The sequence below is a fragment of the Rhipicephalus microplus genome, chromosome 10 (assembly GCF_043290135.1).
Source record: "Rhipicephalus microplus isolate Deutch F79 chromosome 10, USDA_Rmic, whole genome shotgun sequence".
In the NCBI taxonomy this organism is placed as follows: Eukaryota; Metazoa; Arthropoda; class Arachnida; order Ixodida; family Ixodidae; genus Rhipicephalus; species Rhipicephalus microplus.
In genome coordinates this window covers 95,393,991-95,421,394 of record NC_134709.1, presented here as the reverse complement: position 1 = coordinate 95,421,394, position 27,404 = coordinate 95,393,991, and the positions used below count along the sequence as shown (strand labels likewise).

The window sequence follows — 27,404 nt, the reverse complement described above, 5'->3', positions numbered from 1 at the left end:
CTTTGACCTCGATTTTTCCTTCTAATAATGAGCCTTTGATGGTGAAGTTAGGGATGATAGACTTTTCGTAGTCTAATTTATCAGCCTAAACTGCTTGATAGTTTCAAGCACTTTAAGCACATCATTTAACATGTAACTGTGTCACTTGGAAGCCGCCGCCGCTAATGGCGAGTATATAAGAGCTTTTTTGTGTGCCTTCGTGCGCACATGCATCATTGTGTGCATGCTGCTCGTGACTCCTGTTTTGCCTCTTTTGCAGCCTCTGTCGGCCAGGAGGAACGAACACGAGAAGGCACGCAAGCAGCTCAAGGAAGCGTGGCAGCGAGAACTGAAGCGAATGGTGAGGTGATTGTGTACTAGCATAGCTAAGCCTACAACTGCAGATGTTTTGCTGTGCTCTGTTTAGTTCCTCTTTAAGAAATCTTTCAACTTCATCATTTTCAAAACGTCCGTCTTATTCTTCTCCTTCGTCTTCTTCTATAAACAATCGATGTGCAGCACGACTTCTTGAGCGATCTCGTCCTCATATGTGAACTTACATTCACATGTTTATAAATCTATCTGTGGAGGAAAGAAAGGAAAGGCGAAGCTTCAGTCAACATCGCTGCAATTAAGAGTGTGCTGTGGAAGTATCGTCATTATTTTTGTTTATCATTTAACAGGGACTGCTGGGCCATACATATACTTTTTATGGCAACTGAGCCCCAAAAGCACTCACTGCTCAGGGCTTCTTTGCGATGAGAAAATAGCTCCTGCCCATGATTTCCCCGCGAGGCGTTCCGTTTGCAACAGCAGCTCTGTTTTCAGTGTGGTGTGTGAGCATGAGGATTGTGCTTTCGGTCGGTGAGATGTTGCGAGAATCGGGGAACCAAGGAGTAGCGCATGTCTGTTTTTATGTAATCAGGGCGAGGGTATTGTGGCCAGAGGTCAAGACATCGACATAGTAAGTATTTATCGAGAAAGTAATCACCTTAGCATGACTAATAAAGCGTTTTCGAACACCGAAGCATCAACCAGGCATCACACAATGCGAATTGCATAACGAATGGGTCCTTCATTACTCCAACCCTTTACAGAAGCTTGTTCTTCATCACTTCTTAGTTTGGCTCATACCCACTTCAGGCATAATTCTTCATTTTTGTCAGCCACTGCATAAAAAATTGCACAAAATTTCTAGCAATTCTGTATACTACGCTTCTTCGAAGAATGACGAGGGATAGCGCAAGAGTTATGGTTGTTTATGGCATAGTGGGTATCCAGCAAGTGTGCTTGTAGCAGTACACGCAAAGAATGGTTAAGAAAGGCTCCTTTTGTTGGTTAAGAATGGTAAAGAAAGGTTCCTTCGCAGCGCTTCTGTCACAGCTGTAGCTGTGACAGAAGCGCTGTGGCGAATTTCGCGCGGGCTTGGTGTTTTTAAGAATCAAGGCCTGACGCGACGTATCCGTCCCAGAACGTCGGCACGTGCCCTTTTGACGTGGCGCCGGACTCTCTCCCGAACGAAGAGAGCCAAAAAACCATGCGCTGATGCCCTGAGACAGATACGTTGGGTCAGGCCTTTATGGTCCCAGAGACTTTTGACAGTAAGGTCGACACAACGACCCTCTCATTTAATTGGAAGGACTTTTCATCTTCCATATTTACTACAGAAAAGCCGAGGACTAAAGCTGTATTATTGTGAGGAGCACGTCATCGCTTTATTTCCTTCTTTGTTAGTCTGTTGTGCAGCGTTCTGTGTTTGTGACTCGACCACTGGGAGAAGGGTGTGGTGGAGGCTGCGGAGAAATGTTGCTCCTCCTAATGGGAAAACCACGCGTATGCCTGTGGTGATTGCATGTATCTGCGGTTTGCGTACAACACCACATTTCGCCTCTCTCGCAGCAAGAGCTCGAGGCGAACGTTCGCAAGGCCCGCGCGCTGTACGTGCAGCGGCACCAGGAGCACGACAAGGCCGCCCAGCGGGCCGACGGGGACGAGCGACGACGTCGCGTCGAAGAGGACGCCCTCCAGAAGGCCCGCGAGGCCGAGACCACCTACAAGGCGTGTGTCGTGGAGGCCAACGAGCGCATCGTCGCGCTGGAAAGAACCAAGGTATGCTACGACGTTGTCCTGTGGTCTCGGCGCAGTGGTCTATTGGCTAGAGTACTCGGCTGCACCCGCAGGTCGCAGGATAGAATCTTGGCTGTAGCGGCTGCATTTTCGATCGAGGCGAAAATGCTGTAGGCCCTTGTGCTCAGATTTGGGTGCGCATTAAAAAACGTCGATGTTGTCGAAATTTCCGGAACCCTCCACTACGACATCTCTTATAATTACATGGTGGTTTTTTGGAACGTTGCAAACGCCACATATCAATCGACGTGGTTCGTTCAAGACTTCGGTTGCATAGTGGCAGCAGCACACGCGCAAATCATAAAGGTACCGATGGTGTTCTTGACCCCCCTTGGCATCAGGCTGACGGGGGACACCCTCCTCCATCCCCCTATTGAATTGTGCCTCACCTTTAGGATTATCTTTCAGGCACTGTACTTGAAATAGCTTGGCAATAATACTAATTGTTGAATTTTTATGCCTGGGAACCATTATAGAGATTATGGACACTGTAGTGGAGGGCTCTGGCACTTTTTTCCAATCTGCGGTTTTTCACCTTGCACTTAAATCAGGGTACACGGGCCTCTAGCAGTTTGGTTCCACGAAGGCACATGTATTGGCCGCGAGACCGAGCAGAGTCGCCACCTGGCGGCAACTGGCGGAAACAGTGTAGTGTTGATTGCTCCTTGCATCGTCTGCTAGCCATGTCATATTTCTATGTGCATATGTCATGCACGTTCTCAAAGCGTGGTTTGTCCGGTTATGTAAGCACGAGTGTAACTGTACGTATATATGCCTGAAACGACGTAAAAATCATTTGGTCTTGCTCAGGCTGTTAATGCATTGTAATAAGATTGGCGAGTGCAACTTTCCAGAGTGCTGTTTATGTCGTCGTACCCTCTATTCACCAGAGTAATTTCAGAGTGGGTGCCCCTCTCTATTTTAAGCACATCTCAAAATGCTCTTGGCGTCCTCCCAAACATGAACACCATTAAATGCTGTGTGAATGCAACGTTTTATGGTGACTCGGTTGTAAAAAAGCCAAAAACAAAAGAAAAAAACAGGCTCTAAGACATGCACTTGCGCGCTGTTAGTAGGTGTACAACTATGGCACTGTAGTTTATCGATCATGTGAAGAGCCTAAGTTGCGTTTATCTGGCCAGGTCCTACCATTCATGGTGAAGAGAATGAGAGAAAAAAAACTATATGCGTATGAGGCGCGAATGATGACACTGAACGAATCGTACAGATATGCTGGCTTTCTACAATCTTTCTTTTTTTTTTTGTATTATGGGGATGACAAGGATGTAAATGATAGTACAGTCACACTACAGCAGTGCGTAGCAGGCGGAACAAAAGCTAACCACTTACAAACAACATACCAAAGGCGTGATTTAGTGCGAAAGCATGAGGATAGTCACCCAGGGTGAGCATTCCTATGAAAGGCAGGATGCGCTTTACTCGCGGGTAGTGTTAACGTTGCATAGGCGTCCTGCATTGATCCAGTAGAGAAGAGCGTATTAACAGTAAACTGTATTCAACGCACTTTATCTGCCGACAATCGGCTCAGACCGCCTATCTACACTTCTGGTGCACTCTAGCCTATCCACACTTGGGCAGGACGGTGCTGCCACCTATAGCGCGATCTCTTCGCGAATACCCAGGAGTATACTGATGTAACAGCTACAGATGTAACTGCATCGTGTTTGAGCAGCTCGCTCCTTTTGCAGATGCGGCCGCTGCGGCAAGCGAACTCACCGTCTAGCGCTCTGTACGCAAACTTTTGCAGTGAAGGCACAAGTCATACAAACAACCCCCATTACAAGATAAGCAAGTGTGCACTGGTGATCGCATCCGGTGGGCAAAGTAGGGATGGTATACCATCTCTACTTTGCCCACTGGTTGAGGCGCGGGCACATCAGACGGCGACCTTTACAGCACGCCCATGACGCAATCTCGCTGGTGAGAAAGGGAACAAGCTAAAGCACTTGCGAGCTCTACGCATCACCAGCTGTGAAGGAAACATATGAATAGTTCACCGCTGATATGCTAAAACGATGTATATATTCACCGTGGTCGATTCATCTAACGCCTCGCGAGGTGTTGCTGGTTCGATTACGAGGTCGCATGCTGTGCAAAATATCTCTTCGAAATATTTTTCTAAATGACTTTTTCTAAATGACTTTTTCTAAGTAAACAACGAAGCCTATGCCCGTCGTTCATCAGGATATATGTCGTACTTCAATATTGTTCAAGTCCCGTTCATAGGCGCTTATTCCGAAGCCCCTCTTGTGCGGACATCGCAGTTTTCTCGACGATGACATGCCCGTTTCGCGTCAACTCAAGCTGACGCCGCTCACGTCGAGCGGCTTCTTCATCGGAACAATGAGAAATGCTCGCCATCTTAAAAGCGCAGTGACATGCTGTTTTATGGCGTATTCGGTTGGGCGTTTTTGAGCGCTCTGGAATGCTCTGAAAAGTGGCTGCCCCTTCGGTTGGTAGAATTCGAGCGCTCGGACTACCTTCGGTTGGTTCTTTCAGAGCATCAGCCTCCGACTTGGAGCACTCCCAACCGCGATGACTTCAAAGTGAGAGCGTGGTGCGATCTGATCGGGAGGACGAATCACGTGGCACAGGCCAGCCAATCACGTTACTGCTGGAAGGTGATCGAGGTGAGGAGCGTGAGCGTGCATTTCGGAAAAAGGAATCGCCGGGAGCCTAACACTTCGTACACGTGTGTTGTTAACGGCGTTTTCACCCGTTTGTGGAGCGAATTGATATTCACGAAGCCATAAATGCACCATATCAATAACGAGGCGTCTAGTGAAGGTGGAGGAGACGTCAATGCTGTCATTACAGCAGCACGCATAAAGACTTGTGATTTGCTTTGAAGGTAGCAGTTCGGCTGTGAACGATTGTGAGATTTATGTGCTGAGCTCAGGCTTTCACTACATCCAGACATGCCAGAGAGATAAAGAATATGACAAAGCTAAGACATGTCACAGATGGGCACTGAAGTGATCGGCTCCATTTGTTGACAATGTTGTCGCGGTGCAGCTATGTTTACCTGACAGCTTCCTGCACTGGCTGCACGATGGCGGTACAGGCGCACTGCTCTGGGCACTCTGAGATGGCCGATGTATTCGGTTGGTACACTGCCTTTCGCACTCTGATTGCGAGCTGCCTGTGCATCTGGCGACACTGAGCCAGAGAACCAGAGTGGCCAGCCGAATACGCCATTACACTCAACTGTACCTCACCGCATCACTCCATCTTGGCGCCTTTCTCGAAACTTCGCCACTTTACATCTTCTGCCTCCACCCTCGTGTCTCCCTTGCCACACGTACTTCTCCCTTTTCTCTGTGATGCTCACTCTCGCCACAATGCGAGGTCACGTGACCAGCACCACTGCAATGCCGAACACGAAACCCTCAGCTAAGAAAAGCTTCACTGCTAAAACGAGCCAAAAGTGTCGATATAATTGCAACAAAATTTTATGGGGTTAATAATGGGAGGCTATTTCGAATAAGTATACACGATTGGAAATGGGCCTGGAGTGAAAAATAAGAGCGGTGTTTTCGCGTGTTATCCCAAGATTCTCTTCACAGTGGCTGTAATAAAAATAACATCTACATTTATACAGCAAAATGGCTGCTGTGGCAAGATGTGTGTCCCCCTTTATAATTTTTCTAGATTTCCAACACTCAGTGGCAGTGCTATAAACTAGAGCTCTGACGTCCCAACACGGACAATAATAAATGCATTGCGGATGTTGAGCAACCTGTTCCTATAAATATATGCATCTCTTGTTTGATTATGTTAGTTAGGTAGAGGATTTGGGAAGCTGAGAAGTTATACAACTTTTAAATGCGAATGCATTCCGTAGTCAGGCTATGTCAGGCGTCCGTTGGTATTAATCCAACATCCTCTCCCATAGCAAAAGCTGCGGGCGCGCGTGCTTATCCTCGCCCCCTAAGAACCGGAGGCCCCACCTCCTTGACTTAAATGTGACTTGCTATCGCCTCAATACAGTGCGGTGAAACATGTTTGCAGCATTTGTGCTGCCTTGGAACTGGCTGAAAACAGAGCATTCTCAATGTGTTATTTTTCTAACTTTGGGTTCTCATGTGCGAAACGCGGTTATAGACGCTACGCAATGCATTCGCATTTCAATCAAGAGACTGGCGCCTTCTTCAGACGAACATCTACCCCAACCTACACACTATTTAAAATACACCCTTCTGAATATCTAGATGAGTGCTCATGGTGCGGAAAGGTATCAACACCTACACACATTACATACAGCTGTTCCTCGCGTCCTGTTGCGGGAAACTCGACGCTCATACAAACCCACATGTTACTACACTGGTCGTGGGAGGTGCGACTCTTGGATCAGACCCTGGGAAACCAGTTGGCAACCCTGGACCAGGCCCGGTGAGCTGCTATAGCCAGTGAAGCTCTGGGCGTATGGCCCCACTCACTTCAGTTACTGACAGTTTAAATAAACGTTAATTCTCTCACTCCCTCGCACAGTTCGCTTCAGGGAGGTGGGGGAATTTTCTTTAAGCGACCACTCATCACCACGCTAACCGTGTGAGAAACACAATCTGTGTGATTACTGCTAAACCGGCCCTCTAATGTACCTCCATTCGTCGTTATTAAGATTGATTTAATCACTGAGTAATGATCATGTTCGTTCTAGACCACTAGTTGTGCGTTATCAATGCTACTAGGTGGAAGTGTTTTAGAGCATAGACGTTCACAGGTTAAAACGTGGCTGTTTCTCAACTGAGCCAACCCGACAGCAAGGTCATGCATTCCGCGCTCATTTCAATTTTAGTGCGTATGGCAGGCAAAGCACTTGGTTGGCTGCACATTGCGTCGAGGTTCTATCCAATAAATAACAAAGCGTTCATAATGAAGAAGTCAACTTAGTGGTTAGCAGCGTAGGTTGATGATGCACAGCTAACCACAAAAGTTTACAGACCACGGTGTCATAAAAAATTTGAACCATCTCCTCAAAGGGAACCCTGACGGGATGCGAAGCAGCAGCGGTGCGCACGGCATTGACCCTGTTGAAAAGGGTGTCGGTGCGGGTGCTGGAAGAACGGTTTAAAGTGAAACTCGCAGTAGCGTTTACTCGAGTAAATGTTTGTTTGAAACGCGAAGGCACGGGAGACGGTTTGGGTTTCATGTAAGTTTTATTGCAGATAAACGAGCCAAAAGAGTGTTTCCACTCGACATGCGATCGAGCATTGTGGGTGGGGGAGAAGGTGAAGCGAGAGAGAAGTGTGTTGCAAATGGGCGGAGGAGCCAGCAGCTGCGGGCGCTCCGGCGAGCGTGGTGCGGGTGAAGAAGAGAATGACGTCAGCGTGCACTTGCAAGGGAAATGTGACGTCAACGCGCAGCTGCGGCGTGACCAACTTGGCACAGCTTTAACACCTGCGGAGAGGAGAACACGTTTTTGAGTGTTTGTACGGATGCTCATACGTAGGGGTACATTACACGCGTGTGTCAGAAAGCTGCTTCTCATATAAAAGACTTAGTTCCCATGCAGCTTGGAGCAGTAGCTGCTGAAACTTTGTGCGACAATGGTGCAAGCATATTGCAGCTGAATACCGAAGTGCATATGCCAGGCTGCGCTGTGAGGCGGCGGAAACATTCGACTTTTTCGAGGAATCTCGTGGTCTGCAATATTTTTTTATTCTAATGACGTAGGCACGAAGTGTGTGAAGAATACGAACTGTTGGACGAACGTTGGGGTAGTCATCAAAGTGCACGTATAGGGCCACTGGAGTCAGGTGCCGAAAAGTATTCTCGACATGCATAACTTTAAGCAGGATATGACGCTTTATCGTCATGGTGTACCTGCTAAATTGTTCATGAACCTGTACCACCACTTCTTTGTCGCTATTTGCTCATTGCCCAACACTATATTAATGCTATTTGTGTATTGGCCAGGCGGAGGTGCTGCAGCAAGTCCGTGAGCTGATGTGCCAGTGTGATCAGACCATGAAGGCTGTCACGGTGGCCTATTTCCAGCTGCAACACACCGTTACCGCACCCGCACCCATTCAGGTATGCTCTAGCTATTGCTGTGAGGCTGTTCACTTATAAGACCACTTTTTTTTATCTGCTTCTGAATAATGATTGTATATATTGAGAACTGTCGTGATTTCTTTTTTCACTGTGAAACTGTTATTTTCCAATGTTGATACTTTGCTGCATTAACGGGATAGCGTTCAAAAGCTTAGTTCGCCGAAACTTCGGCATCGGCCTCGTCGATTGTGAGCGAGAGAATCATCATCTTGTTCGTGACCAAGAAATTGAGAAAGATGTAAATAAAATAACGTAAATTTAAAATTCACGGGTTGGAATGTGGATCGAAGCCACGACGTTTGCGTGGATGCGTGAAAAGCAGGTGTTCTTCCAAAGAGCCACGCGTCTGCTTTTTTTTTTTTCACTTGAAACTGCAGTGAAAATAATTTCTAGTGCTATATACAGGCTCCTCAATACAATATGTAACATTGCAGTAATGTTGCCTGGTACAAGCATACATTGCAATCAAGTGTCAAAACACATGATTTTTCTAGTTTAAAGCCGGCCACCCATTACGAAAGGCACACACTTTGCTGCGGGTATTCTGCTGAGGCTGCATAGCAAGTTCAAAACCTTTCGCGCGCATAATTGCTCGTGATTTAAAGCATGCTACCCATTCCACGGAATGCAGCCATATGGGAAAGCTTCACTGACACAAGCCAATTTCAACCTTATCCATAACATTGAATATACCACAATTTAAACATCCAGAGTAACGTCGTACAATAAGCTACACTAAATGGTTGAAGTAAGCACTACGGACGGAATATTGATATCACGTTCAACTCTTGACTCTTGAAAGCGATACTGAAGAGTTCCCTTTTTCCTAATTTAATTTTCGTATATTATGGTCAATCCGCCGGTTTTTTCTGGTTGCTTGCAAAGCCTCCCCTCCCCTCCCAAAACCTACGATTGACCGTCCGGCCTTCGTTGTTTCGACACTGATTTGGGACATCATTGGCCTCGTGTTTACAATAACCCCATCGTAGTTCCAGACGCTGTGCGAGAGTAGCCGCCTGTATGAACCGGGTTCCCAGTATCTGGAGTTCGTACGCCGGATTCCAGCAGGACGCCACCCAGTCGAACCCAGGCTGCTCGCCTTCGAGCCTTGCGCGGGAGACACGAGGTACGACAACACGCTTCCTCTGCCCTAATCGTACACTAATAAATATGACGAGCCAGAATAAATAGATAAATAGTTCTGCTTCTTCAGCAGGCTGCCTTTAATTAAAACTTTCTGTCTCTTTTTATCAAAACATACTAACATGCTGCGTAGCTCGACCGAATATCGTAAGGCACAACTGGAAAAAAAATTTAGGGAAATCTTTGTGCAGATACATGCACATCTGTCTCCTCTTATATATATATATATATATATATATATATATATATATATATATATATATATATATATATATATATATATATATATATATATATATATATATATATATATATAGTCAAATCTATATAACGAACTGCAAAGAGCCACGATAAATAGTCGTTATATCAGTACTTTGTTGTATATAGACCCGCCCATAAAAAAGCCCACTTTCCAGTATGCCTCCGTGAGGACAATATGACGCCCTCAGAATGTCCTCTTATGGTACTAGAATGGCACTAATCCCGTCCCCTTGTCCATACACATAACAACCTCAGCATATCCTCAAAACAACACTTCAGGACTTTTTCAGTATCTTTTCAGAACAACGATTGCGTGGTCGGTTCTGTACTGTGAGTAGTGATACTACTTAGGATTTACTTGTTTTCATGATATTTTGATACATCAAAGGAAAAACACCTGCGAGGTCTTGTGTATATATACTGTATTAATCAACAGAAAGGTGACAAAACGAACAAAGCTTGTTGACTCGAAATTTATTTAACAGTAATTAATCACAACTGACAGCTTTGTCAGGCATTCGAGTCTGAAAAAGAAAAGCAGTATCAAGGCAGTCAACACAGCTCAATCAACCACGTTTGTAATCTTCCTCAAAAGTTTGACACAGTGTCCTCATCACCACATGTATCGTGCCCAACGCACTCACTAGTGTTAGAGGCTCCGCTATGACAGCCTACCAGTTCACTCGACTTGGGCTTTGACTTGACTTGCCCGAGGTCGGGCCATGTGTCAGATGCAGAAGTCGATCCTTTTCACGTTGGGACCAGGCTGCTTCAAAGCACAATTGATCGCGATTGGCTGGTGTTCCAGAATGCTTCGAACCACACCTCGCAGCGGTCGGCTGGTGACAATACATCCATGATCAGTCTGAACGTTGAGCAGCCCAGTGCACCCATCAACACGGCAATTTACCTCTCGCCATCACCTACGACTTACACTCTCACAAGTATCTCACTTTTAACCATGCGCACAAACAACAAAGGACACGAACCTTCACTAGTACACAGCACCTTTCCTTACAAACCCCATTTTGACAGTCAGTTGACTTGGATTGGCTTGGCTACTTGACTATCCACAATGGTGCTGCATGGTGAATGGTTGCCAGCTGCTAGTTTGTTAATACGCGCTACAGCGGCATATAATGACTAATTTAAAGTTGTGACATTTAAGAACACAATGTTTCAAATGTATATTTCGCAATACCAGGTTCGATACCCAAGCCAATGAATTACGTGCGTGTCATTAAGCGGAAGGCATAATTTGAAAGTTTTCTGCCAAAATTAAAAGAAACAAACGAGGTAAAAATATACAATAACTTTATAACTGTATGAAACGAATGTGGGGAGAAAGTTTTCACATATGAAATGCATCTGCTTGGTGCGCAAAGGTTTTGAGGAATTATATCTAAGTGCGCAGTGCAATGCTATTGTCATCCCCAAAAGATCCTTGACAGGACCTTTTCCGGACCAATTGTTGTCCTCAGAAAGCACTCGAAAAGACATTTCCGGGTCAAAACAGCTTGGGTCGTCCTCAGTAAGTACTAAGGTCAATGATAACTGTGCGAGGACGATTGTACCATATGAGGACGACCTCAGGACATCGAGTGTTGTCTGGGTTAGTGGCCAAATAGTTTTTTTTTTTTTTTTTTGTTCCTTGTGCATTTTTCTTCAAAAGTTGGAACGACCCCTCCGCTCACAAGTTAGCCCTTTTCATGTGTGAAATGACGCAGTGAACTCTGGCCGTTCCAGTGAAGTGCGGTATACCGCCTCGCTGAACCGATCGCACCTGGCTAGTTGCGTGCAGCACGTCGCTTACTCGGCTTTCGTCGCCGCATGCCAGTTCGCTTCCAATCCAACATATGCCCGCATTTGTGCTTTCTTCGTGCATGCTTCAGTCGGGATCGGGCTCGGGTGCAGCGAGTAGCCTGTTCGTTTAGGACAATGAAGGCAACGCGCGGAAGCGGCCTCGCACGACGCAACGGCGGCGAATTTAATTGCGAACGGCGCCGTGACGCACTTGTACCGCTGTCACTACATTGAGCAGCTATCTGCAGATGACTGAGATGAGGTTGCCAGCGCTGAGTAGAAGGACATGTTCATCGCCACCGGCTGTCGCGCTATCGCTCTTTTCTGATGCTTACCATTAAGGCACCGCCGCAACTGCACGGAAGTAGTTGTCACTAATCAGCCGAACTTGGTCGTTGCTGAAACTTTTTGTGGCACATTGTGGGGTCGGAAAGTTGAGCGTCGCAGTGAAAGTTATTGTTCTTCGCATTTATGGCTTCTTGCGTTCGAAGACGTTGTTGGTTAATGTGCAGCGGTCGTAGATTCCGAGAACGGTGTCAGAAATGTTTGTCATGTGAAAGCTGACCGCAAGTCTTCATGCTGCCTCCTATTTCTTTTCGTTTTTATTGCAATAGCAATTATTAGGCGCGAGGCCCACCACTGGAGGCGCGAGCGCTGCAATCGCTGTGATGTCCGGGGTTGGATGACGTGATCTCGCCTCGCTGGCAAAGGAAATCTGGCGGTTTGATGCGTTGTTGTTAACAGCGCTTTCACGGTGTTTTCATATTTTAACAGCATTGTATTGCTCTGACTTCACCAATGCAGACTTGTGCAGACTACACAATGCGGAAAGTTCCAGTAAACGTTACCAGGGGCGTGCCACAGTGCGCTACGTACGCAATGTCACTGTCGCGGCCGCTAGCAGTGTCACTGTCACCTCTCTTTGTTGTTATTTATTTATTTATTTATTTTGAATACCTCAAAGGCCCCAGCTGGGGTATTACATGAGGGATGGGTATTAATTACAGAATAAAAAAAGTGATTCGAGGGCAATCTTGAATTGATGCGGGTCGGAGTGGTGCGCGGTAGTTGTAGGCAGACGATTCCAGTCCCATGCGGTTGTCACAAAAAAGGAGCGAAGATGTGCGGTGCTTTGGGCTGGTGGAGGATACACTGCGCTTGAATGGTTTGTGCGGCTTGATGAGCGATGAACTGGCAGGATGGCTAGAACTTCGATGGGGGCATGATAAAATTTGTAAAAAAGGCATAGTCGAGATATATGATGTCGTAATTCTAGATTAGAAAGGTGAGCACGAGTTTTAAGTTTGGAAACACGGGAATGGTAGGTATATTCAGAGTAGATAAAATGCGCAGCACGGTTTTGAATCGATTCGAGAATGTTGGATAAATGAGATTGATGGGGATCGCAGACAGAACATGCATACTCTAATTTTGGACGAACAAGTGTGACATATCATATTAGTTTAACTGATGGGGGCACAAGTCTTAAGTGTCTACGTAGAAAACACAGAGTGCGATTCGCGGAGTTGGCTATGTTAGTCACGTGGGCTTACCAGGAAATGTTACTTGAAAATGTGACACCAAAATATTTGTATGATTCAGCGGGTGAGACTGCAGTGCCGGAAATGGTGTATTGTGCTGACTGGTGATGGGGCCTGCAATGAGAAGATACCAATGAAGTTTTCTTTATGTTTAAAGACATTGACCACTTATCACACCAGGATACAATTAGATTGAGGTCGTTTTTAAGTGTAGTAGTTTCAGTGCTGTTTGCTATGGGACGGTATACGACGCAGTCGTCTGCAAAGAGGCGAATGCTTGAAGAGATGTTTGATAGAGGGTCATTGATGTAAATGAGAAAAAGTAATGGTCCGAGCACTGTACCTTGCGACACACCAGAGATTACAGATTAACGGCTAGATGAGACGAAGTTAGCACGCACAAATTGTTGGCGATTGGTAAGGAAACTGCGAATCCAATTAAATACATTTGTATTAATGTTTAGACGAGAAAGCTTTAGTAGTAGCCATTGATTCGGGACTTTGTCGAATGCTTTTTCAAAGTCTAAGAAGAGGGCGTCAACAGGTATATTTATGTCGAGGCTGGAACTGATATCATGATAAAATAAAGCTAGTTGTGTGTCACATGAAAATCCTGAGTGAAAGCCATGCTGACTGGAATGAAAATAGTTATTGCTGACTAAAAACTTGTCGATGTTAAAGTAAATAACATGCTCCATTAGTTTGGAGCAAATGCTAGTAAGGGAAATGGGGCGATAACTGCTGCAAAGAGATGAAGGACCTTTTTTGGGCACTGGAACAATCTTTCCCACTCTCCAATCTTCCGGCACCACTCCTGATGATAGCGACTGCTGAAAAATATGACAGAGTAGTGTACCAGCAATGGATTTCGTGTTTTTGAGCATTTTCGCGTTAATACCATCGATGCTGCATGAAGATGTGAGTTTCAGTGAGTCGATTAGTTTTGCGATGCCGTTTGAGCAGAATGTGATGTCCGGCATCTCACTATGGTTGAGATTAAGAAATGAAGGCAAGTTATCGACAGGTTCAACGGTAAACACGGAAGAAAAAAAGCTGTTAAGTTGTTCGGCAGCCTCGTGATCGGGAATTGGATGATTTTGATCGTTGTGCAGTACTAAAGGTTGGAAAATACTGGGGTTAGTTGTGCGCCAGAATTTTGGGGGGTCGTTGCTTAACATAGCGGGCAATGTTTGTGAAAAAAATGAAAGTTTTTTTTTCTTAGCAAGTTTATCGAATTCTTTTTCTGCAGCGTAGTACCTGTTCCACGCACATGTGCTATTGGATCGCTTTGCCAATCGAAAGAGTCACTTCTTTTTGTTACTTAGTCGTTTTAATGTGATGTTGAACCACGGGGATGACTTTTTCTCGGTTACGGTAATCGTGGGCACATGCTTGGTGAATAGATCTAACATTTTGTTTTTGAATAGCAGCCAATTAGCTTCGACCGAACGCTTTGAAAGGTGATGGAGTTAAAATGAGCATAGACCATGAATGTTTACAAAAAAGCAGAACATTTCAGTTCCCACATGGGAGCCTCGTTAACAATGAAACATGAATGTGAAAACAGTTCGATTACATATTTTAAAATGGGACTCTCAATTGACAGAGAGTCAATATATAGCCCGAAAGTCCAGTTCTTTTTTTTTTGTTTTCATTATTTTTACCCTGTTCCAGTCTATTTCATGGCCAGTTGCTTCTGCATGTTCGGCTTGCGCATTTGACGAAACCGTCTTTCTTACATCATACGTGTACCGCTCTAATCTTTGCTAATGCTTCTTTTTCTCGCCATGGTAACTTTTGCCGTAGTCTGCGCCAGCAACATCCTCCTCCCCAGCCGTCCGTTCCCATGTGTGTACCCGACCATGTGTGTTTCCATCCGCCAGTGGCGTAGCCAGGAGGTGGCACACCAAGCCCGTGCCCCCCCCTCCCCCTCCCAAGTTTTCTCATGGTATATAGCACGCAAAATAACGGTCGCCCACACCTACCGGCCTGCCGGGCCCCTAGTTCTAATCAAGGTGGTACCCCCTCCGAAAAAAAAAAAAATTCTGTCAACGCGCCTGCCATTCGCGACTTCAGTTCACAGGGATCCTTTTTACGTCCATAGAATGGACCCATAGCCACTGTCACTACCTCCTGATGTTGTTTTTATCTACAGGCGGTAACGTGTTCAGCTTCGAATACTGATTCCTCTTCGAAGAGCTACCGTGAAATATCGTACAATGTATTATTGAAACTGCAAAAAAAAAAACTGGGCACAGGTGATTTTACTGAAACATGAAATTGCCGTTTAGATCACGGTACGCAAGACCTCCCAGCATGCTCAAGGGCGTAAAAGGCTATTGCTGGCTGATTGCATTTTTAAAATTATGATTTATTCCTTTGTAGAAGCTCTGGAAGTGAACCAACCATTCGTAATTTTCACTTGTGTGTGGCTAGATGGGGATGGAATGTGCAACGTTTGACCACTGTAGAAATTTTGCACAATGGATATTAGGAGCATGCCACAGAAAAAAGTTACAACTCTGAATGAGGCATGCGCGTGAGTGATTTGCACGTTTGCCCACAATCATAACAGAAAGGTTGCGACTGCATGTGGCTGTAAGAATGCTGTGTTGCTTCCCACCCCACCATGCTTTCCACAAAGCGAGCAATCCGCTCTGTTGTGCTTCGTAGGGTTATGTGTGCTAAACATAAATATAACTTGTGCATGCTCGATCGCCATGTGAGCTGCGACCCGGCTTTAGATGCAAACCTACAATGAATGAAGTAGCATGGTTGCACGCACTTCTTGCAGCAAAGACGAGCTTTTTTTTTACTATTATACCCACTTGATGCTTCAATTCAACACGGAATGAGTAGTCAATTTTTACAGAGGCGGCACGCTCGGCCGCCGTGGTTTTTCCATTTAGGTGGTCATAGCAGACGGCGCCGACAGTCAGGCACTGTGAGAAGCGAAACACTTTTCTGTGGCAGTTATTTAGCACTTCGTACAGTCACGGAAGAAGCTGCAACAGTAATTTACTGATCTCGTTGAGTGGAAGTACAAGAATAGAATAATTAAAAAAAGAGACGCGAAAGCGGCTGCGGGCTGTGCGCGAGAGGGCAGCGGAGCAATCCAACCACTACAGTTACTGTATATGCTACTAGTAACTCTACCAACCATGTACGTCACAGGAATGCCTCCGCGTGGTGGCGCCATAGTGTGTCCTCATGCCCGATATGGACACTCGTCTGGATTTCGCCGCTGGCATCATGCACCGTATATGTAGTACACTGTAGTACACATATCACTGTACACTGTAGTACACATATCTCTATATAAGAAAACGCTAGAAAGAAAAGAAAATCCATGAAGAAGACTACGGCGCGGGGAATCGAACGTGGGACCTCCGCGTCGTAAATGTGAGGCGTTAACCACTGAGCCACCGTAGGATAACTCCTTCAACATAATAATGGCAAGCTATTTATATCTACCACATACCGCTGTTGGCGAGCATCTCGAGGGGAACTATCGTATTTTCAGCATTACCAGCAAGATGGCGCAATGAGCGCGCGGCCGCTCTCATCTTTCACGCGTACTTTGGCTCGCGGGTACCACCACAATGTAATCAATGTCTCAATGTGTACATCAGTGCTGTGCAGCATGACGTCCTTAAGGCATACAAGACCTGTGTTCATTACCGACAAAATTTAACGAAGAAGGGAAAAGCAGCGTTCGAAGAGCTATTCAATAACCCTGACATGTTTTGAAACCTGCCGATAAGGGAGGAGCAATCGTCATTCTTATAGGAAGGATTACATAGCGGAAGCTACCCAACATAGAGCCCTCCCAACCAACCCAACAGATAGTTTTAAGTCCATCTTGCATATAGCTGATGACTCTATCAAGAGAAAAAATAAAACTAGAGAAAATAAATGCTCGGTCACTTTCTCCGCTCAATCCTGCGGCCGGCAGATTTTACATACTCCCGAAGATTCACAAACAAGGTAACCCGGGCTGCCCAATTATCTCCGGTATTAACACTAGAACCGAGAATTTGTCGCGCTATGATGATTCCGTTATTAAAAATATTCCCGAGACACTTCCATAATTCGTCAAGGACACCAATAATTTTCTTCAAGACATATTTCTTAACATTCCCCAAAATGCAATATTGTAACACTGGACGTCGCCTCACTTTATAGAGCGAAACCTTGTTAAACCATAGTTGGCCGGAGCTCGGAAAAAGTACGTACTAAACGGTAGTACTGCTTAACCGAAATAGCGTCAGGTCGCTCACTTACCTGTCAAAAAAAGAAACCTTCGGGGAGTGCGATGAAAGAACAGAAAACGTGCAGTAATTTAATAACTTCGTGTGACAAAGTCTATAATCTTCATTTGACCACGCGGTGGCCTATCAGCAACGACAGCGGCCTCAAACTCACTTATGCTGGGAGCCAGCTTTTCCGCCAGCCCCCTCCTCTCGGCAAATACTCGCATGACGCTGACGCAATGCGCAGCTTCGGTCACTGTCGGACCTGGATCACCCGTGTTGTCGTTTTCCATGTCGTCCTCATCACTATCATTTGGCGACACTTCGACAACCGAGGCAACAATGGCTTCGTCGGACATGTCCGGAGATGTCTGCACATCGCTGTCTGGGTCTCTCAAGTTGGGGAAGGAAATGCCTTCCGTAAGGCCCTGCCGCTCCAGCACTTCAGCTAGCAGAGTTTTGTAAGCTTTGTCTACGATGTCCGAAGTCTGGTCGACGGTGTCACTGGCGTCATCTGCATCGCCCGCACACACACTGAAGCCAGCACGCTTGAGGCAATTTTGAACTGTCGTTGCTTCAACCTGTTGCCACGAGTATTCGAGCAGGTGAATCGCACCAATCAGGTCGATATAGAATAATTTGCCACATTCAATAGCGAGAAGAAATCTGCACAGCAGATTCTTCTTGTAGAGCTGTTTTACAGTTTTACAGCTCGAATGATGCCTTGGTCCAAGGGCTGGGCAATCGCTGTTGTGTCTGGTGGCAGAAACGCCAACTTCACAGCTGTCAGGTTGTCCAGGGCGACGTGCGCCGAGGCGTTGTCTAAAATAATAACAACTCTTCTGTTCTTAGCCGCAAAACGAGGATCGATGAGGCGCACGTACTCCTCAAAAAGTTTTGCCGTCATCCATGCTTTGGTGTTGCTGCAATAGAAGACCCCTGATGGCAACCAGGAGTCTTTGAAACATCTAGGCTTCGCCAACTTTCCGATCACGAAGAGCGGAGTTTTGTCGGTTCCAGACGTGTTAACGCAAAACGCCACTGATATTCTGTCTTTTGCATGCTTGCCGCCGGTGCACGTCTCGCCTTTGAACGCGAGCGTTTTGTTTGGTGGCAGCTTAAAGAATAGTGCCGATTCATCCATATTAAAGATGTCATCAGGTGCGTAGTCTTCCAAGATGTTCTTCAGCTGACCATTTTGCCACTGCTCCGCGCCATCCACGTCAGCAGCAGCACCTTCTCCCGAAGGAGTCCTCGTGGTAATGATCTGCCTCGCCATAAATCTGGCCAGCCAGCCATTGCTGCACATGAAGTTGTCATGGTTGAGCTGCGAGGCAAAAACCAGTGACTTCTCCATGAGCAGGGGTCCGCTGATAGGCAGATTTTTTGACCGTGCAGCTTTTAGCCACTTCAACAGCGCCTCCTCTACATCCGAAAATGCCGAACCGCGTAGCCGGCACCTTTTCGCAGTTGCAGCAGCACTGCCGAGCAACTTCTCTTTGGAATTCCAAATTCCACACACCGTGGTTAACGGCAGGTTCTTTTCGCGTGCCAGCGCCGATTTTTTCATGCCACTTTCAATAGCACGAATGATGTCCAATTTCTCTTCTATTTTCAACACTTGATGCTTTTGTCCCAGCTTCGGGATGACGCAAGTACGAAGCAGCACTAGCACACATACACAACACGTGAAAAATGACGCGAGAGCTGTACGGCACGGATCAACCAGGGAACACCTATGCACGGCGCCAAAGGAACAAAGAAAGCAAAGCAAGCGCACACCGTGTTTGCGTGTTTGTGCAAAGCGCCATCGCGTGGACAACACCAGAAGCCTAGCCGGCCGAGCGCTTCTTGTTGCAGAAAAATCCAAGAGATGGCGCTCACCAACACAGCCGCCATCATCATCAACACAAACGAGGCGTGTTTCGATCTCTGGGGCTTGCTGTTCTGTCGGGACGCCCAGTGGGGGACGACATGCCGCGGCGAGTGCGCAACGACAATTGGAAAAACTACTTATTAACCGATACATACCCGATAAGCTGGTACGGCTTATGCGGATACAAAGTGCATTATGTTCAATGACCGCCAAGTCGGAGATTTGACTTCACTACTTTTAAAACGAAACTACTGTTTACGCGGGTACGGTTTAACGAGGTTTCACTGTACTAACACACCGCATGCTGATGGAATCGCTGCAGTGCTTAAGGCATGCGAGGATTCTTGAAACCAATCGATAATTAAGCCCTACAATTGCTATTGAAGCCTATTCTTGAACTCAATAATTTTTAATTTAATAATTGTCAATACGCTCAGATTAGTGACACGTCAATGGGAACACGAATAGGTCCTACTTATGCTAACATTTTCATGGGCATTCTAGAAAATAATTATCTGTCCAACACTGACCTTATCCTTGGTATTATAGACGGTTTATAATGATATGTTCTTAATTTGGGCAAATGGGGAGGACATACTCATAAAATTTATAAGTAGATTCAATAATTTTCATTGGTCAATCAAGCTTTCGTACAGCTATTCAACAACTTTCTGGATGTCACTGTTGTGCTTTCCGAAGGAAAATTGCTCACAAAATTATATCGCAGACTTACTGATAGAAACCAGCTTCTCCATTTTCAGAGCAGTCATGTGCGACATTGTAAGACAGGTGTACCTTATAGTCACACTTACTGATTGTGTTCAGACCGCGAAGATTTCCTATCTAACTGCGAGCATCTTTAAAGCACTCTCATTTAGCAATGGTATCCAGCGGGCTTAGCTGATGATGCTATAGACCAAGCAGACCAATTGGATAGATCTGTCATTTTTAGCGGAAATGGTTTGCCTGAACGTGCTGGCACTAATGTCGTATTAACTTACTCTACATCAGTGCCAAAGGTTCTTTCTATACTCAAATGCCACCACAACATCCTTAACCAAAGTGATCATCTGAAAAATATCTTTCCTGAATCACTTCGCGTAGTTTACCGCCGCTCGAAGAATCTTCACGATATGCTAATATCGTCAAAATTAAACGAACCCACAACATCTGGTTGCGCACCTTGTAACAAACCACGCTGCTAGGTTTGTCTACATATGCAAACCACTCAGGAAGCCGTTAATATGTCGTCAAACTTCACCCTTAAAATTCGCTGCTCCTTTAATTGCGATATCTCTAACGTTATATACATGCTCGAGTGCGCCGCTTGCCAAGAACAGTATATTGGCCATACAGAAACATCGTTCCGAATATGCTTCAACAACCATAGATCGCATATCAATACGCTACTTAACCTCTCGCTTTCAAAACATATTCGCTTACCAGGGCACTCTTTTGAAAAAAATAGTGTCACTATACTTGAATCGAGCTTTCATTCTCACCATGATCAGGAAATTCCCGAATCGTACCTCTTCTACAAATTCAACACCGTGTCATCAGGCATAAACGAAAATACAGGCATGCTTTCTAGCGTGCCCACCAAGCATTATCAGCCGTAACCCACGGCCCGTAGCGTCATTGGTTAAGCTTGTTGGATTCTGTCTCTAATGTTTCTGTTATTGTGTATATTTGTGTATGCAAGGTTTACAGTCGCTTGCGTTGATTAATCACTGCCACTATCACGAATGTGGATGCAAGACTGTATTTGAATGCGCGCGCACAATAAAAGTATGAACTACTCATTTTATTCATATCGCAATGACTGAGCTGTGTATGTGACGCACAATCTGACTGTAATATCACGCGGTGTTTTGATATTTCGATATTCATGCTTTCATCATAGTTTTATCATTATCTGTCTCCGGTTCTTGCAGAGTTATGCTGTGTCCGTGAAGTGATTTCTGTTCTTTAGTGTTTTACATTTCTACATATCTAAGTTTTTTTGCATAATAACTAACTGTACCGTCATGAACACTTCACACTATGAATTGTCTAATCGCTGATATACGCCGCCAATCTGTATTATCCCATGTGAATCGTCTTTATAAGCAAACGCGTTGACATGTACTTGTTACTTTGACAAAGGCTGGTCCACCAGCCGATACATCAGTCAGCAAGTATACCATGCAAAATCAACGTGTGTCGTACTCTATTTTTCCTTATTCTACCGGGGCCAGCGTTACTTCCTTGCTGCAACTATATATATATATATATATATATATATATATATATATATATATATATATATATATATATACATACATACATATATATATATACACACATACTCAGTAGCTGTTAGGAGCGCACTGATTATGGTGGGAAGCCTCTGTATAAAGCATGGTGTTTGTGATATCAACTTCCGATATGTATATCCATGCTTTGTGCATGCATTGGTTGATTATATTTAGCCTTCGCACTACTGTTTCGCACCTTATTTGAAGCCTCATTTATCAATCATATGTCACCCTTGTAAGTGTGCAAAAGGTGCAAAAAAGAAAACCACAAAAGCATTCACCAATAATTATCGCACATGTACTATCGGTCTTGTTTCGTAGGCTAAATGATTCAGTCAATTAGCGAAATTGTAAATTGTTGCTGTCACATTGACTTAGTCTCCTCTTCGGCCAAACTGTGGCTTTGTTTTACGACATGATGTGCACTTTTTTACGTGTCACATCACAAGGATCGCATCGATTTTTTTCTTTTCTTTTCTCGTATGATGCAGAACGGAGTCACGCAGGGTACATGAAGCCGAACTGGAGCCACTGGACCAGACTGCACTCGACGTCAGGCTATCTTCTGAAGGTGAGTTTGTGGTATGACGAATGTGACAATGGATAATGATAGGAGATCCCGGCGGTGTAAACACAATGGTAGAAGCTGGCGTATAATCTGTACGACTCAGCACCTACTTCAATACCGCTTATTCATGTCAACAGATGTTGCATAAACTAATGTCATTAAAGGGACCCTGAAATGCTTTTTCAGGTAACCACAGAATGAATTCACTGGAAAAGCTTATTGCCTCACGAATTCAATGCAGCAAAAATTTTAAGAATATATCCAGTGCGAGTGGAGTTACAAAGGTTTGTCACATGCTGCAATTGCATTATCTCTTCTCTCGCCCCGGTAAAAGCGCAGGAACCTAAGCAGGGAGAGATGGCAGGGCCACAGAAAAACGTCACACGTGCCTTGTGGCCTTGAGCACTTTTCTTTCCTTTTTTTTTCTTCGAATGCATTGCTTTTTCGGTGTGATTGCGCGCGCACGCATGGAAAGTTGCGGCCTCCCGTGGCGATCTTTGTAACGAGCGAGCGCGACATGTTCAAATCAGCCAATGGCTGATAGATGGGTAATTCACGTGTGATTTTTGGGCATATTCCGCCATTTGTTGAGAGAAGAGAAAGCAATTCTTAGCTGACTTTGATAATTTATTGTGAATTTCAGGCCGCGTGCTGTGCTATAATATTTGACTCGCGTGTTGTCGGAAAATGTATGGGTGGAGGGACCTTAGTCAGGCAGAGGTAATCTGCCTTTAGCCCCTTCAACCTAGGCAATCGTTGTTTTTGTCTGAATAAACAGTGAATGAATGAGTAAATGAAAACCTCTACTACCGATCGGCAGCATTTACTGGGCATGATGAGCATGCTGAAAAAGTGTTGCAGGGCACCTTTAAGAGGCACAGCGAAATGTGCATCTTTGCTGCTGACTGCTGCGGCGGATCTTGCTAAGTGAACTGAGCCAGGGCCATGATACAATGTAAGAGCTTTTCTGTGGTACGAGAACTGAGGGACACTTTTCTTTCAATTCCAAGAACTTCTTCTAGATCATTTGCTTCCGTTTTCTGAACATTCAGTAAAAATCTATAGCAAAAGCAAAGTTGTTACAAAATGGATGATTCTGATTTTAAGCAAGTGTTCTATTTGATGCATATAATTTTAGAGCATAGGTTTACGTAAGATAAAGGCCAATTCACAGTCACAGTAATTGATGAAAATTAATTTAATGAGTTCAAAGAAAGAACACAGTCTTTTTGAAAGTAGCCGAATTGTTGCTGTGCACCTGGTAGAGCAGATCTGGACCACCCACTTCTTTCTACGTGGCCTCTGAGACCAGCTTTGGCAGTAGGACGAAATGTGGTGCTAACTAGAGAAATACACCGAGGTACATGAACACTGACGTACAGTTTCCACTACCACACACCTGTGATAAGTATCAGAGTCCATTTTTGTCTCTTTGTTAATTTTTATGCTGTGTCCTTTAACTTTTGCCGTAACTATAGTATTCTGGGTTAAGTGCTGCTGTATGACTTAATGCTTACAGTTGACCGCATGTTGCGCGGCACCACTGCCACGTCGCGCCCGGCGGGCTGGGCCGGCGGCGCTAGCGATTCGGAAGGCAGCAACCGGTCAGGAGACACGAGTCCTGCTGCCAGCCCGCAGGCGATGGCACGAACCATGCTGCTCACTGTCTCATCAGGAGACGAGCTGGACACCGACCACGACAACGGTATGTGTGTGACTTCCACACAGTTTTTCATTTCGGCTGTTTAAAATGTGAAGCAGCTTTTGCCTGGGGCTGTGTCTGTCCCTCGGCGACCGCTTCTCTCCCACTGCATATGCGCCAAATCTTTCCCCTCTCCTTGCGTGAGCCTGAGAAGGCAGCAGAGCCTTCGCTTTTTTTCTCTTCTCCCATTTATCTCTCCGCCACAGCCGTGCGCTCGTATATAATGTTGCGCGCTGTCGCTTCGTTTCACTCTCCTAGCAGTGCTGAGTGTTCACTTGACGGCACACACATGGTAATACACACAAATGGGAGGAAGGTAACATAAACGGTACACAACATATACAAAAGTCCACACACAAGTGAAACATATGCGGAAACATGTAAATGGAAACACTAGTGAACACGAGTGCTGCTTCGCATTCACACACGGTTCAATTTAGTGGGAGACAGTATAATGTTTTGCCCCACCACCTTCTTTTTATTGTGGCAGCTAATGATCACTCCAAGGGAAAATCAGCACGTGATGTCGACGTCACCGTGATGTTCTATGAAACGCAAAAATGTAATTTATTCCATGTCATGATCTCAGAGAAAAGCATTTGAGAGAGTGCTATGTCCTCACAGGTTATGCATGAATAGGGGATATGACGTTGGTGTGGAAAAAGAAGGTATTAGTATTTGAGCTTTTGGGAAGGAATGTAAAGCAGCACCGAAAGTTGGTCCCCATATCTTGCATGCAACTACTCAAACAATCAGCAAGAGCTGAATGACTGCATATGCACTTAGTTAGTCATCAAATAGCTGTCTCACTTATCTGCTTTTTGTCTTACTGATCACTTAATACCAACTCACCTGTAACACCTACCTGTTGAATCACTGCTTTTTGTGGGAAGGAAGGGCCAATGAAGCATAGTCACATATGTGCGGGCGTGATCCTTTTTTCTTGCAGAGCGAGCGGCAGGGCGACCCATGTGTCTATCCCTGGCCGCCGAGACGCACTCTTTCCGCAAGCTACGCACGCCTTCTCGCTGTCGAGAATGCGACTCCTACGTCTATTTCCAAGGAGTCGAGTGCTCGGAGGTACGGAGTCACTTTGCTTTGTGGGCATGAGTGCGTTTGTTGCATGTATGCTTCTCTGCTTTGTGGGCATCTGTGCGTTCTTTTGTTCTGTCTTATATGTTTAAAGTGGCCATGCAGAGCAAGAGTTTGACCATGCTGCACATGTGCGATGCGTGAACTGAAAAAAAAATAATTCTAGCCAGTTGCAATCCCTCAGACAGCAAAACTGCGGCAATTCGATCCCTTTAAATGTCCTCTTCTGTTCTTCCCAATAACTTATCTGGGAGTCATATCTGTGTTGTTTCTTTATTCAAGCTAAGTCAGGTCTTCAGTTCCAGTCGACAGCAGTGGGGGATGCAGTTTACTTGAAGCCTTTCTCTCTTTCTTCTAAATCTTTTTCTGTCACTCTGGTTTACTTTGTCATTTCAGTTGCAGCAACTCTCTCAATCCACTGCTCCCAGCTCCCTTCTCAATGCAAGGCAGGCAAAGGTTGCTGAGAACACATGGATTATACATACAGATTTATGTGTGAATTTATAAGTTGGTAGATCCCCCGAGATACCATATTTACATGATTGTAAATATGGTATCTGTCCCGGCCCCCTCAAATCGCATTGTAAAAAAAAAGAGAAAATAGGTAGCAGCGCATTTCATAAACGAAATCTATTTACAGTGCCGATGAATATAACAAACACGAATTTAGATGCGCAAAGATGGGATCTGCCACAGTGGTCTAGTGGCTAAGGCACTTGGCTGCTGACCCGCAGCTCGCGGAATCAAATTCCAGCCGCTAGGACCTGCATTTTTGATGGAGATGCAAATGCTTGAGGCCAGAGTGCTTATATTTAAGTGCTCGTCAGAAAACTCCTTGTGGTCGAAATTTCTGGTGCCCTCCACAACGCCGTCTCTCAAAACCATATGGTGGTTTTGTGGCGTTGAAGAACAACAATTACTATTATTATTATTATTATTACTATTATTATTATTATTATTATTATTATTATTATTATTATTATTATTATTATTATTATTATTATTATTATTATTATTATTATTATGTCATTGGTATTTTTATGTACAAGGATAGCTTCAAAGCATCACTATAAAGCTATGCAAAAAAGATAGCTTTGTGGCAATATGCATGGGTTATTGTTAGACAATATTCTGAGATTTGTGTAAATTGCGTTCATACGGTAGTCATGCACAGGTATGTAGCTTGATAGATAAGCACAGATATACAGACAAACAGACACATTATACATTATTGTGCTCGTCATCGCAGTGCGGCCTGTCCTCACACAAGAAGTGCCTCGAGACCCTGGCCATCCGGTGCGGCCACAAGCGGCTGCCGCGCAAGATGACCACCTTCGGCGTCGAGCTTGGCGGGCAGCCGGCGGACGAGGTGCCCTACATTGTGCGCCGATGCATCGCCGAGATGGACGCGCGAGGCTACGGTGTCCGCGGTCTTTACCGGGTCTCCGGGGTCAAGTCCAAGGTGGAGCGCCTGTGCCAGTGCTTCGAAAACGGCGCCACCCTGGTCGACCTGAGCGACTCACCCCCGCACGTGGTCGCCAACGTGCTCAAGCTGTACCTGAGACAGCTGCCCGAACCGCTGCTCACCTACCGTCTCTACCCGCACTTCATCGCGCTGGCCAAGGTACGCGTTTTCTATACCGCACGCTTTTACGGCACACGCTCTTCAAAAGGTCGTTGCTGACGTTTCAGCCAAAGGAACATTTAGAAATATCGTAATCTCGAATCAGCCACCTAAGTGATATTCTCAAACAGACACGACACAAGTTCTTTTGTAAATCCGGTTGATATCGACTCAGAATTCTGGGTCTCCTACATTAAAGCTTTTTCAGCGTATTACTGCAACTGTAATAGTGCGTTTGAAAGGTGAGGCACTGCTAGTGATATAAATGCGTAAGGTGGTTGGGGGCCAGTGTGTTTTTTTTTTCAGTTATACATCTCGCCGTGAATATTTGCGCACTAATTTAAATTATGCTCGCCGCAGTGGTGTAGGAGTTGCGGGGTCCTGCTGCTAACCCGGAGGTCGTGGGTTCGATCCCGGAAGTGGCGGTTCGCGTTTCGATTCATGAAGGCAAAATGCTAGAGCCCTGTGTGATGTCAGCGCATGTTATAGGACACTGGGTGGTCTCAATTTCTGTAGCCCTCCACTACTGCGTCTCTCATAATCGTATCAGGGTTCTGTGGCGTAAAACATAATAATAATAATAATAATAATAATATTATTATTATTATTATTATTATTATTATTATTATTATTATTATTATTATTATTATTATTATTAAACTACCGAGCATGGTGCCGGGCGAGCACAGGCAAATATGAATGCATCTCATTGAATGACCACGAAAACTGCTGTAAATAATGCGAAAAGGTGCAATTAAATGCTTCGCTTTGACTCTGGTATCTGTAAAATCACGCAAGCTGCTAAATTAGGCACACGGAAGCAAAACAGATGAAGGGACCTGTCATCGCTGTTCGCTCATGCAGCTTTAGGAATGACCACAGATTGCTTGAAGATGGGGCTTCCATGCCGCCTTTTACGACTGCCGCTGCGTGGAGTGACAGCTCCATAGATCCTGGTGACTGTGATAAAAAAGAGAAAGAGATGCATGCCTCAGCCGCAGTCACGAAATTTTGTCCCGCAAGGGCTGTTTCAGTGAAGAGCGTAAAAGCCGGGATGAAG

General features: G+C 45.3%; 1 protein-coding gene across 2 annotated transcripts in view; it reads left to right on the top strand.

Annotated features, from left to right (window-relative positions):
- LOC119181597 (rho GTPase-activating protein 45-like) overlaps window positions 1-27,404 on the top strand; it is a 255,502-nt gene that overhangs the window by 195,174 nt on the left and 32,924 nt on the right. For both annotated transcript variants that reach the window (XM_075875919.1, XM_075875918.1), the window contains 8 exons: window positions 260-340; window positions 1,879-2,088; window positions 8,047-8,163; window positions 9,174-9,310; window positions 21,850-21,929; window positions 23,446-23,631; window positions 24,578-24,708; window positions 25,970-26,344. In XM_075875919.1, coding sequence (XP_075732034.1) covers window positions 260-340; window positions 1,879-2,088; window positions 8,047-8,163; window positions 9,174-9,310; window positions 21,850-21,929; window positions 23,446-23,631; window positions 24,578-24,708; window positions 25,970-26,344 — 1,317 coding nt within the window. The remainder of the gene's footprint in view (window positions 1-259; window positions 341-1,878; window positions 2,089-8,046; window positions 8,164-9,173; window positions 9,311-21,849; window positions 21,930-23,445; window positions 23,632-24,577; window positions 24,709-25,969; window positions 26,345-27,404) is intronic.